The 14,691-nt window shown below is 40.4% G+C and overlaps 1 protein-coding gene across 2 annotated transcripts; it reads left to right on the forward strand.

The window, feature by feature from the left end:
- Positions 1-7,566: 7,566 nt before the first annotated feature.
- limd1b (LIM domains containing 1b) lies at positions 7,567-13,688 on the forward strand. 2 transcript variants are annotated; one of them, XM_061741756.1, is made up of 7 exons: positions 7,567-7,669; positions 7,806-7,907; positions 12,012-12,079; positions 12,184-12,246; positions 12,305-12,445; positions 12,552-12,603; positions 13,522-13,688. In XM_061741756.1, exons 1-7 carry the CDS (start codon positions 7,636-7,638, stop codon positions 13,554-13,556), a joined length of 495 nt encoding a protein of 164 aa, XP_061597740.1. In that variant the 5' UTR covers positions 7,567-7,635; the 3' UTR covers positions 13,557-13,688. The 2 variants fall into 2 exon arrangements, with proteins under 2 accessions (XP_061597740.1, XP_061597739.1); XM_061741755.1 differs by having other exon boundaries at positions 12,324-12,445.
- Positions 13,689-14,691: the final 1,003 nt, after the last annotated feature.

Below are 14,691 nucleotides of genomic sequence, written 5' to 3' on the forward strand. Positions count from 1 at the left end.
TCCTCCTGCTCTCTCCTTCCTTCCTTCTTTCCTTGTTTCCTCCCTTCCTTCTTTCCTTCCTTCCGTCTTTTCTCCCTTCCTTCCTTCTTTTCTCCCTTCCTTGCTTCCTTCCTTCCTTGCTTCCTTCTTTTCTCCCTTCCTTTTCTCCCATCTTCCCTTCCTTTTCTCCCTTCCTTCCATCCTTCTTTTCTCCGTTCCTTCTTTCCTTCTTTCTTTCCTTCTTTTCTTTCTTCCTTCCTTCCTTCTTTCCTCCGTTCTTCCTTTCCTCCTTCCTTGACCCGAAGACAGCACAAAGGTTAAACATACTTCCTTTCCTTCCTTCCTTCCTTCCTTCCTTCCTTCCTTCCTTCCTTCCTTCCTTCTTTACTACCTTTTTTCCTTCCTTCTTTTCTCCCTTCCTTTCTTCCTTCTTTTTTCCCTTCCTCCTTTCCTCCTGCTCTCCCCTTCCTTCCTTTTTTCCTTGTTTCCTCCCTTCCTTCTTTCCTTCCTTCCTTCTTTTCTCCCTTCCTTCCTTCTTTTCTCCCTTCCTTGCTTCCTTCCTTCCTTGCTTCCTTCCTCCCTTCCATCCTTCTTTTCTCCCTTCCTTCCTTCCTTCCTTCCTCCCTCCCTTCCTTCCTTCCTTCCTTCCTTCCTTCCTTCCTTCCTTCCTTCCTTCCTTCTTTACTAGCTTTTTTCCCTTCCTCCTTTCCTCCTGCTCTCTCCTTCCTTCCTTCTTTCCTTGTTTCCTCCCTTCCTTCTTTCCTTCCTTCCGTCTTTTCTCCCTTCCTTCCTTCTTTTCTCCCTTCCTTGCTTCCTTCCTTCCTTGCTTCCTTCTTTTCTCCCTTCCTTTTCTCCCATCTTCCCTTCCTTTTCTCCCTTCCTTCCATCCTTCTTTTCTCCGTTCCTTCTTTCCTTCTTTCTTTCCTTCTTTTCTTTCTTCCTTCCTTCCTTCTTTCCTCCCTTCTTCCTTTCCTCCTTCCTTGACCCGAAGACAGCACAAAGGTTAAACATACACAGTATGATTATCAATGTAATACGTGTAACCATGAGCACCAACACACTCTGATAAATTAGAAATAGATAAATCCAGACTGAGCAGCAGCCAAATTTAAAGACGCTTCAAAAAATCAGTGATGGTTTGAACATGAAAATATGTAAAACCTGGTGACATGAATAGAACATGTAATTTACTGTGCAGGTTGTGAAAAACACTAAGTGTTGCAGCGATATCCTCCTGCCAGCACACGCCTCATGACACCAACATTCCTGCTCAGAAACACACCTGAGGGCTCCACCACTTACTAATACACACACTGGTTGTACAGTTTCAATGTTACAAATGCTCACTATCTTCTTTATCTTACATTATAATGCAAACCAGATCAATCTAAAATCAACAAACAGCTTTAGTTGTAACCACTCTGCATCCTTCTTTTTTTTTTTTTCATCTGTAACTCAGTTGACACTAACTAAACAATACCGGAAGAAAAAGAAAAAAATTTCCTTTTTTTTCTTTTTTAAAAGATGTTTTCTTTTGAAATCAACCATCATACAGTTAAACATACAAAAAACACTGATGGTTTGGGGCTTGTTGTTTGGTTTTTTTTTGGTTGTTCAACCAGTCTGACAACATGCAAAGTGGGCGGTGTGATGGAAGCAGACAGCTTCACTGGTTTGTCCTCGTAACAAGGGACCTCAGTGAGGAATCAGCAGCTGTCAGATTTCTGCACCGCGCCCGTGTAACTGTAGATCCAGGACAGCCGAACATTTGCTGCAGGGACTTTCAAGGCCCGTGCTTGTTTGATAGAGCTGCTGCTGGACAATCAATGAACACACACGAGGAACTGAACGCTGCATTTGGTTCAGATCAGAGACCACACTGTAAAACCTAACAGTACTTCTTAATAACAGGAGTAAGTTGAAATAACTTAAACTTTGGAAAAAGTTGTGATCACTCATTGCCATCAGTTAAGATAACTCAAAAATGAATTAAATAAATGTTTGAAGCTGGTATAAGATGTCTGTGTTTGTATTGTGTTAAAGCAACTTAAAGTTGAGTTATTTAAGTTATGAAAACTAAAATGGTTTAAGGCAATCGGATTCCTAAAATGAATTGAGGAGCTAGAAGTTGTGACCACTAGAATGTAATCATTTAATTTAGAGGAATAAAACTGAGTAACTTGAACTTAAGTGCTAACGTTTTTGTAAAGAAGATTCAATTAAGTTAGTCTGGCTTGATGCAAATTAATACAATCAACACTTTTTAAATAATTCTGAAGGAAATACGACATATGAGTCTATAATACGTATTAGTTTTAAGTTCAGTTTACTGAATGAAATGGTACTATCAAATTTATTTAACCAAGTTACCTTAACAATAAATATTTTAGTTACTTGAACCTCAATGGAATATTTTTTTATTATATATATATAATATAATATATTTTATAATAATATATTATATATTTATAATAATTATTATATATATTATATATTATATTATAATAATATATTTTATATTTATTATTTTATTATTTTTTTACACTTGAATTGTTTGAGTTAATAAACATAAAATGGTTTTAGGCAATCGGTTTCCTCAAACAGTTTGAGTTCAACTAACTTATCAGCTTTTACAGTGCAGGAAATGTTCAGTCAGGACTTAAAAGTATGAAATTTAGCTCGTCTTTTTTTCTGTTTAGGTCTTTTTTTTTTTTACTTTTTCCTCTTAAAAAACCACAACAACTCAAGTGGTATAAATATTAACATGGGGTATCATGACAAGGAATAAGAAAGCAGGTAACAAAACATGTAAAAAAAATCTATTCAGAACAGAATAACAGCAAATACAGATGGAAGTTTTCCTTCGTTTCATTTGTTTTTAAATCAAAACCCACCCAAGTGTTCAGTTACAGTCACAACAGCTGACTTGATGCTACACTGGGACTTTAACTGCTGGGGTTTCTGGGGTGGGTGTGATTTTAGTGAATAACTCGCGTAGAGCCTGAGCGGCCCACATGGAGGCGGTAACACAACTGGAGATCACAGCAACGGTGCTGGCTCTGCTAAACATTCACAAACTGCAGCACATTCATCCCCAGCAATCGGATCAAACATTACCGTAGTTATTGATTGAATTGTATGCACTTTAAAAATAACATAAGCAGAAACTGCCTAGTTAAGGACTGTGTTGTCGCTTAGTATTGTTTAATTTATGTATGCTGTTGAAAGAAAAAAATCTGCTGTTGAAACAACATTAGGTTTTAATTAGATGGTAAGGAGTTTAACCTTTGTTAGAGACGAAATCGATGTTAATCGAAGCAGTTTTGACTTGGAACAGAACATGTGTTTGCAGCAAAATGGTATTTCATGTTAAAATAGGGAGCATTTCAAAAATGTAATTTCCTTAGTGATGCTGTGATCTATGGCGATTCCTCAGATGTGAAAAACATTCAAGACACTTGAATGTTAGGATGTTCAGAAGTGCAAAAAAAAAAAAAAGCTACATTTCAGGCCCTTACAGCTGAAAGATTCGTGTTTGTTTGTCTGGTGAACCAAAAGAAAACTAGTGGAATAGGATCAAAGGTTAATACAAGCTTTTAATATGTCAAGTACAAGGTTTTCCGGCCGGAGGTACATTTGTCTCAGGCCCCGTTTACACATAGCCGGGTATTTACAAAAACGGATATTTCCCCCTCTACGTTTTGAAACATTCCATCGTTTACACGAGATCGTTTTCAAAATCTCTTCGTTTACACGAACCCTCATAACTACGCTGTTAAGGTGCCATGAGCAGCAAAACCTGCAGGGGGCAGTGTAACGAGAAGCGTAAAGTCATGCTAGCCAATCAGAATCCTGGAAAAAAACGTCAACAAATGACACGTGTGAAGCCTGAATAATATGGTTCTGCGTTAAATCGACGGCGTAGCCTACGTAGGGTGCGCGTCGCCGCGTACCCTACGCCGTAGGCTCTGCGTTGGTGTAACGCGGAACCATAAATCAGCCTGGACTGCCAAGTTACTTCCAAGACGGAACGAGAGTCTTTCGTTTGGAGTGACAGAGAAGTGGAGTTACTTTTAAGTGTGACTTTAGAATATAAAACAGGTAAAATACAAGAAAATATTGACGGTGGCCAAACAAATTGTAAACACAGGTCGCACACACTGGTGACGTTTCTGTTGCATAATGTGATGTTCTGAAACCTAAATCTCCGTTTTCCTCTGTTTAGACGCAAACGTGAAAACAGAGTTTTTAAAAATCTCCACTTTGGCCGGAGTTTTCAGAAATGATGGTTTTTGGAGACTTTGAGCTTCGTTTTCGTGTAAACGAACGGCCAAAACGCATGAAAACACAACCGTTTTTGCTCCGTGCAAACGGGGCCTCAGACCACGGTGGGTAGGAGAGAAATGCACGCCTGGTCATCGATCCAGTTCCTTTTTATACTAAAAAGGGGGGTGTTCTTTGCAAATGAATTTCATTGGTGGAGCCTAGCTACGGGAAAGACCCCCAGAACGTGTCACTTCCTTTGTTATTTCTCTCACCTGGGGTTCCCTCCCAGAACGCTGATAAGACCCCCCAATGCTAAACCACCTATTTACCCCCAATGTTTCCTCTTCAACAATGGTATGTGTATTGTATTTAACCTCTAATCTAATCTTGTCTACCCGTATTACCAGGGGGTGGCTCCGTGTCTTAATCAATACGAGGTTACTTTGAATATGAAGAGAGAGCCCACCGGTGTTATAAATTCTTTGAGCTTTTAACAATTTCATGAAATCCTAACACAGCTCTCACTCAGCAGGTTCAATGTTAAAGTCCATGGTAGAACAATTAATGAGAGGTGATCAATTTGCCAGATTCTATATAAACTTAGCATAGAAAGTAAGGAAATATCGTGTTTGGTAGCCAATTTATTTGTTGTAAATCTGATGCTGATGGAAAGCCTGTTTATTTCCCTTTTTAAATGATGCCACATTTGTAGGGAACATGTACTTGTGGGATGAGCAGCAGAGCTGCGGGTTGTGCCCATGAAAAATATGTCACATTTTCTCTGCCAATGCCAAACAGCTTATTTTGTTGTTGCTATTGACTCTTGTTTTGAGCTTCTGATAGTTGCTGCCAATCAGGCAGTTAGTAGGTTGTCTTCTACAGATTTGCAGTCAAGGTTTGCGGGACAATATGGCCGACGGCTCCCTGCCCCGACAATCTGGAACAGACTGCACAGAGCCAATCTGCAGTATGGTAGGGCTGCCAGGAGCCCTGCTGTGACCGTTTATAAAAAGAATACAACAGAGACTCACAAAACTCCTCCGTATGCTGGTCTCTAGAAGCAGATTTTTATCAAAGACAACACACTTCCAAAATGAGGCAAAACACATGACTTAAAAACAGACACCCCATTAAATGGCCCTTCTTCGCATTTTTTTGGAACCATTTGTGTGAAATAAAAGTGACCTGCTAACCATCCTATTAGGTTCAGAAAGTGCAATCATCCATTCTCCTCATTGATGGTAAGATGCGCAGTCGGAGTACAGTCCATTCCAGTAGATTTTTATCCAAAACGGAACCAAGTAAACACTTTACTTGAGGTCTGGTGGTTCGTCTGCTTTTACCCGTGTCCTTCCTGCAGCCCAAACAGCGATTGAAATATGGCTCCAAATATTTTACTTTGTTTAATATCTGTTGGTCATCAGCATTGGCTCTGCAACACATTGGCAAGAATCTTCATCAAATCTTTGAGTTGTTTACACATGACAACCAAACTCCTGCCGATTTGCCTCTAAGTTGTTAGGAAACTCTGCAACTGGCAAATCTGGCCTCAGTCAGACCTAGTTTTGCTGAATAAAGGGACTGTTGTGTTGGGCGGGAAAAAATAAATAAATCCTCTAGCACTAGCATGGCAGCACCTGTGTCCAACTGGACTCACAGCAGTCTGACCAGCACTGATCCACCTGGATCGATCATCCATCCATCCATCCATCCATCCATCCATCCATCCATCCATCCATCCATCCATCCATCCATCCATCCATCCATCCATCCATCCATCCATCCATCCATCCATCCATCCATCCATCCATCCATCCATCCATCCATCCATCCATCCATCCATCCATCCATCCATCCATTATCTATACCCGCTTTAGCCTTTGAATTCAATTCAATTTTATTTATATAGCGTCTAATACAACAGATGTTGTCTCTAGACGCTTTCCAGAGACCCAGAACATGAACATAAACCCCCGAGCAATTATTACATAAACAATGGCAGGTAAAAACTCCCATAGTGGGAGAAAAGCCTTAAGCCAAACAGTGGCAAGAAAAACTCCCCTTTAGGAGGGAAGAAACCTGGACCAGGACCTGGATCTTAAGGGGGGGCCCTCCTGCCGAGGGCCAGACTGGGGGGTCGGGGACGTCAGCAGCACAGCAGGCAGGTGGAAGCAGCAGCGGGATGCCCAGAGGGGGGTAGGGGCAGCAGGCAGGTGGAAGCAGCAGCGGGATGATCGGGGGTGGGGACCGCAGGCCAGCATGCAGCTCCCGAAGCTCCGGCCCAATCAGCAAGTCCCAGGTTAGGTTCAGGGTCGGGGGAAGGTTGAGAAGGGGCAGGGCCAGGGAGAGGAGTCTTGACGGACAAATCTCTCCCCCGCCTGACCGGGCCGTTACCCTGCCCCTCTCACTCCCACGCTGCAGGTTCCGGTGTTGTGCATTCAGAGATGCTCTTCACCACCTTTGCAGGGTCACGGGGGTCTGCTGGAGCCTATCCCAGCTAATTTCAGGTGAGAGGCAGGATCACCCTGGACAGGTCTCCAGTCCATCGCAATCACAGGACCACATATACAGACAACCAGGCATACCCATACTCACACTCACACCTACGGGCAATTTAGAATCATCAATTAACCTAGCATGCATGTTTTTGGACTGTGGGAGGAAACCGGAGTACCCGGAGGGAATCCACACAAGCACGGGGAGAACATGCAAACTCCACACAGAAAGACCCTGCTGGGCCAGGGAGTCGAACCGGGAACCTTCTCGCTGTGAGGCAACAGTGCTAACCACTAAAGCCTGAATTATGGTTCTGCGTCAAAACGACGCCATGCCTACGGCGTAGGGTACGCATCGACGCAGACCACACGCCGTCACTGACGCCGTCACTGACGTCACCTCCCAAAAATTGTAACTACGCGTCGAGGCGACGCAGACCAAACACAGACCGAGGGGGCTGTGATTGGTTCGCTTGGTAGCAACGCATTTCCGGTTTCCGGTTTGAAGCAGTCGTTAACTTTCAGCGCTCTTTTCTTCGTGTATGTGTGTCGTTGTTTTTTGGGTGTAATTGATGTCAAGACACCCAACAAAACACAAAAAATCAAGAAAAATGTGTTTTTCATGTCACAATACCTTTAAGACATTTCTTAAGATCATTCTTAAGAACATATTGTTGAATCCAGCCCCTGCATTGTAATAGTGTTCTGACTTTGTGCCACTCGTCCTTGTCTGTTTTGACCCACATGTCGGCTCCCCATGGAGGAGTCGGGGGGTCTGGAGCCTCACTGGCCCCAAAGAAGCAACACCCATAAACCCAGAGAGCGGCTCCGCTTTCAGCTGTCTGCCCTGCATGTAAAATTAGACTCTCAGAGAGCAGAGCAAAACCTGGAGGAGATGGACCGCAGCTACAGTCCCAATCTTTACTTTGGTAAGGGTTGAAACGACCGCATATTTACGGTTTTTAGAGGCACGGTGCAGGTTTAACACAAATATTTATCTGGCATGTAAATATGAGAGAGGGTCGGGTTTCACAGTTCTCTGTGTTCTCCTCTTGATGCATTCAGGGAGTTGTACGAGATGCAGGGAAGGGGTTTACGGCACAGGAGCAGCCTGTCAGGCAATGGGACATTTATTCCACAACACTTGCTTCACCTGCAGCGTTTGCAGTGAGTCCTCACAGCATGTTCAAATATCTCTAACGCTTTCATGGTCTTTTTATTCCCTTTTCAGTCACTCTCTTAAATACGGAAGAGTGTTAGGGCCAGGCAGGAGAAAAATAAAAATGATATTTTAGAGGAGGAAGATTTTTTTTTCATTATGCACTTGGAGTGAAAAGTCGAAATGTCGAGATTAATGTTGAATTAGAATTTTGAGAAAAAAGTCGAAATGTTGAGAAAAAAGTCGAAATGTTTAGAAAAAAGTCGAAATGTTGAGAAAAAAGTCGAAATGTTTAGAAAAAAGTCGAAATGTTGAGAAAAAAGTCGAAATGTTGAGAAAAAAGTCGACATGTCAAGAAAAACGTCGAAATGTTGAGAAAAAAGTTGAAATTTTAAGAAAAAAGTCAAAATGTCGAGATTAATGTTGAAGTACAATTTCGAGAAAAAAGTCGAAATCTCAAGAATATTGTTGAAGTATAATTTCGAGAAAAAAGTCGAAATGTCAAGAAAAAAGGCGAAATGTTGAGAAAAAAGGCGAAATTTCGACTTTAGTCACGAAATGTCGACTTTTTTCTCGAAATTGTATTTCAACATTAATCTTGACATTTCGACTTTTTTCTCGACATTTCGTCTTTTTTCTCGAAGTGCACAATAAAATCTTCCACTCTCAAATTTTTTTTCTCTTGCCTGGCCCTAATACTCTTCTTACTTAAAGCATTCTTTCAGTAAAGCTTTCTTGAGCTACCCCCCCCCCCCCCCCCCACCTCCACCCCCTAGTTTTAATATTCAAGTGGCTCTTCTAGTTTAAATATAATTTACACATTTTGAGGAATTTGTTGGTACCCTTCTATTAAAAAAACATCAAATTAAAAACACAATAACCCTGAAATAACTTGAAACGTAACAATCTACTGAACATAGCTTTTTGAATTGAGGTTCAACAGAATCACTAAAAAGATAGATAATAAAACTAGCCTGGTCAAAATAAGGGGATCTTCAAATTCACATTTTTTTTCCACAATATTTTGATGCAATGGCTGCAATCATTGCATCCTTGAGCAGGAAGTCACAGGGTAACACATAAACAAACAACCCCACATGCTCACTCTCACTCCTTTGGTCAATGTGGACTTACCAGTCAACACATGTTTTTGGACTGCCGGAAAGAAAATCCATGCAAGCACAGGGAGAACATCCGAACTCCATCAAGAAACACCCCAACCAATGTTTGAACCAGGAACCTTTAGTGCTAACCACCAAGCTGTTTGAATTCTAAATTTAAAAGCAAGCCAAAACTATTGTCTAAAAGCCTATTTATCTGACATGGGACTGTGTTAATGATGTGTGTCACTATCAAACTACTGAGAAATGTTCAGGGTGGTACATAGAATAATAAGATCAACCTGCTACAAAACATTTAATGGTATTTCAGTAATTAGATTTTCTTGGCGTGGACGTCAAGGGGAGTCCATGTGGATTGGCAGACTGGGGTGGTGTTCCCCCGTTTTATGCAGTGGGACCAGAGAGTGTGTTCCAATTCTAGGGGAAACACACTCCTCAGCCTTTTTTTCCTCTTTTTTTCCTTTTTCTTCTTTTTTTTCTTTCTTCTTTTTTCCTTTCCTTTTTAATCTCAACATTTCAACTTTTTTCTCGAAATTGTACTTCAACATTAATCTCGACATTTCAACTTTTTACGCAAAATTTTGACTTTTTTCTCGACATTTCGACTTTTTTCTCGTTATTTCGACTTTTTTCTCAACATTTCGACTTTTTTCTTGACATTTCCACTTTTTTTCCTCAACATTTCCACTTTTTTCTCGAGATTGTACTTCAACATTAATTTTGACATTTCGGCTTTTTTCTCGACATTTAGACTTTTTTCTCAACATTTCGGCTTTTTTCTCAACATTTCGGCTTTTTTCTCAACATTTCTCCTTTTGCCATTTGCCTTCATTCTAAGGCTGATACAAGACTTTTCATTTTTTGCAGCTCCAGACATATCTGTTTTTTGTGTTTTTGGTCCAATATGGCTCTTTCAACATTTTGGGTTGCCGACCCCTGCTCTAGAGGAACAATGTAGGTTTAGGTGTAGGTTATGCCCTATATGTGGAACACTGGACCAGCTCTACATCCTCATTAGGGTCCTGGAGAGGGCCATGGGAGTTTGCCCAGCCAGTTCACATGTGTTTTGTGGACTTGGAGAAGGCATACGACCAGGGATGGAAGGGGTCTGGTTTGGTGGCCAAAGATTTCAATCTCTGCTTTATGCAGATGATGTGCTCTTTTTGGCTTCATCAAACCATGATGTTCAGCTTTCCTTGGAGCAACGGAGTGTGGGGATGAGAATCAGTACCTCTAAATCTGAGACCATGATTCTCAGTCAGAATTCAATTTCAATTCAATCTTATTTATATAGCGTCTAATACAACAAAAGTTGTCTCCAGACGCTTTCCAGAGACCCAGAACACAAACATAAACCCCCGAGCAATTATTACATAAACAATGGCAGGTAAAAACTCCCCTAGTGGGAGAAAAACCTTAAGCCAAACAGTGGCAAGAAAAACTCCCCTTTAGGAGGGAAGAAACCTGGACCAGGACCAGGATCGTAAGGGGGGACCCTCCTGCTGAAGGCCAGACTGGGGGGTCGTGGACGTCAACAGCACAGCAGGCAGGTGGAAGCAGCAACGGGATGACCGGGGGTGGGGACCGCAGGCAGGTGGAAGCAGCAACGGGATGACCGGGGGTGGGGACCGCAGGCAGGTGGAAGCAGCAGCGGGATGACCGGGGGTGGGGACCGCAGGCAGGTGGAAGCAGCAGCGGGATGACCGGGGGTGGGGACCGCAGGCATGTGGAAACAGCAATCCAATCAGCAAGTCCCAGGTTGGTTCAGGGTCGGGGAAAGGTTGAGAAGGGGCAGGGCCAGGGAGAGGAGTCTTGACGGACAAATCTCTCCCCCGCCTGACCGGGCCGTTACCCTGCCCCTCTCACTCCCACGCTGCAGGTTCCGGTGTTGTGCATTCAGAGATGCTCTTCGCCACCGGCAGAGGATGCTGCACCATGTACAAAAGAGAAAAAAGGGGGGCCAGCACAAGAAACTACAGGAGCGATGGACAAAAATGATAGCTATGAGATACTTATAATAAATAAAAATGGAAATGGAGAAGAGAGAAAAGGGTGGAATTCCCTCTTCAAGTGGGGGACGAGGTGCTGAGATTCTCTCAGCCGGCCTGGGACGCCCCCAGTGGAGCTGGAGGAGACGGCTGGAGAGAGGGAAGCCTAGGCCTCTCTGCTTAGGTTGCTGTCCCTGCGACCTTGGATAAACAGAAGTTAATGGATGGATGGCAATGTCTTGTGACGTATCTGGTGAGGTACACAGAATTCAGAGCTTCCATTAGGCTAAAATGGAAAACTAAAATGAAATGCCATAAAACTCAGTCAAGCCAGACTGATATCTGTTTCCAAACTGCTGAGACACTGAACATGTTGCAATGTATTGATTTTCAATATGTTACGTGGTGCAAATATTCTGTGCAGATGAGGGTTTTACTAAACATACAGGACTGTCTCAGAAAATTTGAATATTGTGATTTTCAGTAATGCAATTACAAAAACAAAAATGTCATACATTCTGGATTCATTACAAATCAACTGAAATATTGCAAGCCTTTTATTATTTTAATATTGCTGATCATGGCTTACAGTTTAAGAAAACTCAAATATCCTATCTCAAAAATTTAGAATATTCTGGGAATCTTAATCTTAAACTGTAAGCTATAATCAGCAATATTAAAATAATAAAAGGCTTGCAATATTTCAGTTGATTTGTAATGAATCCACAATGTATGACATTTTTGTTTTTTTTAAATTGCGTTACAGAAAATAAAGAACTTTATCACAATATTCAAATTTTCTAAGACAGTCCTGTAGATAGAGAAGATTTGGACTTGTTATTACATAAGCTATCAGACCCCTGTCCTATGGAATGTGGAGATGGAAAATAGCAGAAACATGTTAAAAGAACTTTTGCATGTTTTAAAACGTTTTATTATAGAAATGCCACACAGTTACTTCCATTTTTGTGCATATCTTTTCTTTATTTTTTTTTTATGTCAGACAAACAGCTCAACGGAAAGCCATTTTTTACAGTGTCAGGGCTAATCTATTGTGAGGATGACTATTTGGTGAGTATTTGATCTGTTGCTTATTTTCAACACAATAGATAAGTACATTTAATCCATATCCAAATGACTTCTCTTTTTTTCTAATTGTGTAATATTTATTTCAGTTCTCTGGAGTCCATCCACCTCAAGAAGTGTGTAACGTCTGTGGGTGTTCAATTACAGACCTGGTTTGTATTTATTTTATTACATACATGAAGATGTGTGATATCAGCTTGTGTGTAAAAGAGCTCATCAGGTCCTGCAGGCTCGCGGGAAGTCGTACCACCCGTCCTGCTTTCGCTGCGTCATCTGCAGACGGGAGCTGGAGGGTCAGGCATTCGCAGTAGACTCAGAGTCCAGGGTTTACTGTGTCAGCGACTACTACAGGTGACATTACAACAATAGCCTGTGTGAAAGGGGGAGACCCTGCCAGAGATAAACCACACCTACAACCTCATGTTTCAGTTTCACTGAGAATTATTTTTGGTTTCAGGGTCCAAGCACCGCGCTGTGCTGCCTGCAGGGAGTCAATACTTCCAACAGAGGTGAGTTTCAACAGAGACGTGACGCCTTTAACCACATGAATTTCAATTATGGAAATTAACCAAACATTTCAGCTTCATGAGAATTGCTTATAACCAGTACTGGAGTTGAGGGGGATGAGGGGGAATGGCATCCATCCTGAAATAAAAATGGTCCAAATCATCCCCCCTGAAATAAAAACGGTCCAAATCATCCCCCCTGTAAAACTTTCATCCCTCCTTTCCATCCCTTATGTCATTTCATCAATGAATGTGGTTTTACTGCTATTTCAACATTTAGAGTCATCACCAGAAAAATAACACCAGAAAAATAACTTATTTGACCATTTTCACCTGTTTCAAGTAAATTTTCACTTGAAATAAGTAGAAAAATCTGCCAGTGGGACAAGATTTATCTTCTCATTACAAGCAAAAAAATCTTGTTCCACTGGCAGATTTTTCTACTTATTTTAAGTGAAAATCTACTTGAAACAGGTGAAAATTGTTCTTTTTCCAGTGAGGAGTCTTGTTTTAAGTGTAATGAGATTTTTTTTACTAAAATGAGACATTTTAACTAGAAATAAGACAAATATTCTTGTTAAGATTGTGAGTTTTTGCAGTGATCCATTTTACTTATCCTGTGAAGGACAGAGTCATATTGATAAGTTCAGAAAAGTGTTTTTTATTGTTGTGTTTTGATGTATTTGATGTAAGCCCAGTGGATATTTAAAGCTTACAGAAGGCTGCATTTAACTGCTGCTATGTCATTCCTGCAGTATTTCTGCAGGTGTTTTGGTCACTGCTATTATTTGTAATATATTATATTATTTGTAATCAGCACAAATTATCTGTCCCCATATGATAAAATCCACCATCCCCCCTGATTCTTTTTACAACTCGAGTACTGCTTATAACCATTACTTTTTCCTTTTTGATTGACAGGGTTCTACAGAGTCTATTCGAGTCGTATCATCTGACAAATACTATCATGTGGAGTGCTACACCAGTGACGTTAACCTTCTTTAAAAACAAGTGGTTATGGACCAGTTTATTAGTACTGCAATTTTTTCAGTTCCTGTTTTAATAAAGTCACTGCAGTTGCAACTATTGGTTGTTTTTTATCTATTTTTCTGTGAGTGTTCCCCAAAAAATTGAGAAATACTGCATTGAATGATTTGCAACTAATTTTAAATTAAAATTTTACTGACAACAGAACAAAGAAAAGATGCCAAATGCTGTCAGTGAGACATTTTACCAATCATTTCAATCTGATGGTTGCAGCATATCAACAATTGTGGAAATGAATGCAATGGAAAATTCAATATTTCCTCCATGAATTCTTGTGAGTACACTCAGTTAAGACCAATATTGTGTCAATGCAGTTTGGTTTAACTGTCTTACACAGCTGCAAAGACGTTGTATCTTGTCTGAAAAGCACCCAGCTCGGTTCTGGTAAAGTATGAACATGCCAGACAGGGAATTTGTTTTGAATCGGGTTTTTTTCGCTCACTGCACCTAGATTTAAATAGTTACAAACAGTAATAGACAAATGGCTCTTATTAACATATTTACAATTTAAAAGTGAGAGGTGCATCAGTATGAGGTAGACATGAGTGAGAGAGAGAAAGAGCTGGAGTGAGTTGTTTTTGCATGTTTTGTCACATTTACACAGACTCAAACACACACAGAGTTTCTATGAGTTCATGTTTGTTCTAGTTCTGCCTGGTTAAAAAAGAACAGTACAAAGGCTTGAAAATTTGTGCTACTTGTGCTTAATTTATTTTTTTATTCTGTTATTATTTTATTTATTTTATTATTTATTAAAGTACTTGAATTTACTTTAATATTATTTTAATTTTAGTTATTTTATTTTTTTATTAATTTTAATTTATTCTATTATTTTATTGATTTAATTTACCTGAAGATGATTATTTTGTACTTTTGTCTGTTTGAATGGTTGTGTTAAAAAAATAAATCAGACGTTACTCAACAGTTACTCAGTACTTGAGTAGTTTTTTCTCCAAGTACTTTTTTACTTTTACTCAAGTAATTATTTGGATGACTACTTTTTACTTCTACTTGAGTCATATTATTCTGAAGTAACAGTACTTT

The sequence above is a fragment of the Cololabis saira genome, chromosome 15 (assembly GCF_033807715.1).
Source record: "Cololabis saira isolate AMF1-May2022 chromosome 15, fColSai1.1, whole genome shotgun sequence".
Lineage (NCBI taxonomy): Eukaryota > Metazoa > Chordata > Actinopteri > Beloniformes > Belonidae > Cololabis > Cololabis saira.

Excerpts from the sequence above, each read along its gene's own strand:
- limd1b (XM_061741755.1), top strand. The coding sequence starts at position 7,636 with ATGGACCGCAGCTACAGTCCCAATCTTTACTTTG. Across the intron at positions 7,670-7,805 it reads CAGTCCCAATCTTTACTTTG|GGAGTTGTACGAGATGCAGG; the intron begins GTAAGGGTTGAA and ends TGATGCATTCAG. Across the intron at positions 12,604-13,521 it reads AGTCAATACTTCCAACAGAG|GGTTCTACAGAGTCTATTCG; the intron begins GTGAGTTTCAAC and ends TTTGATTGACAG.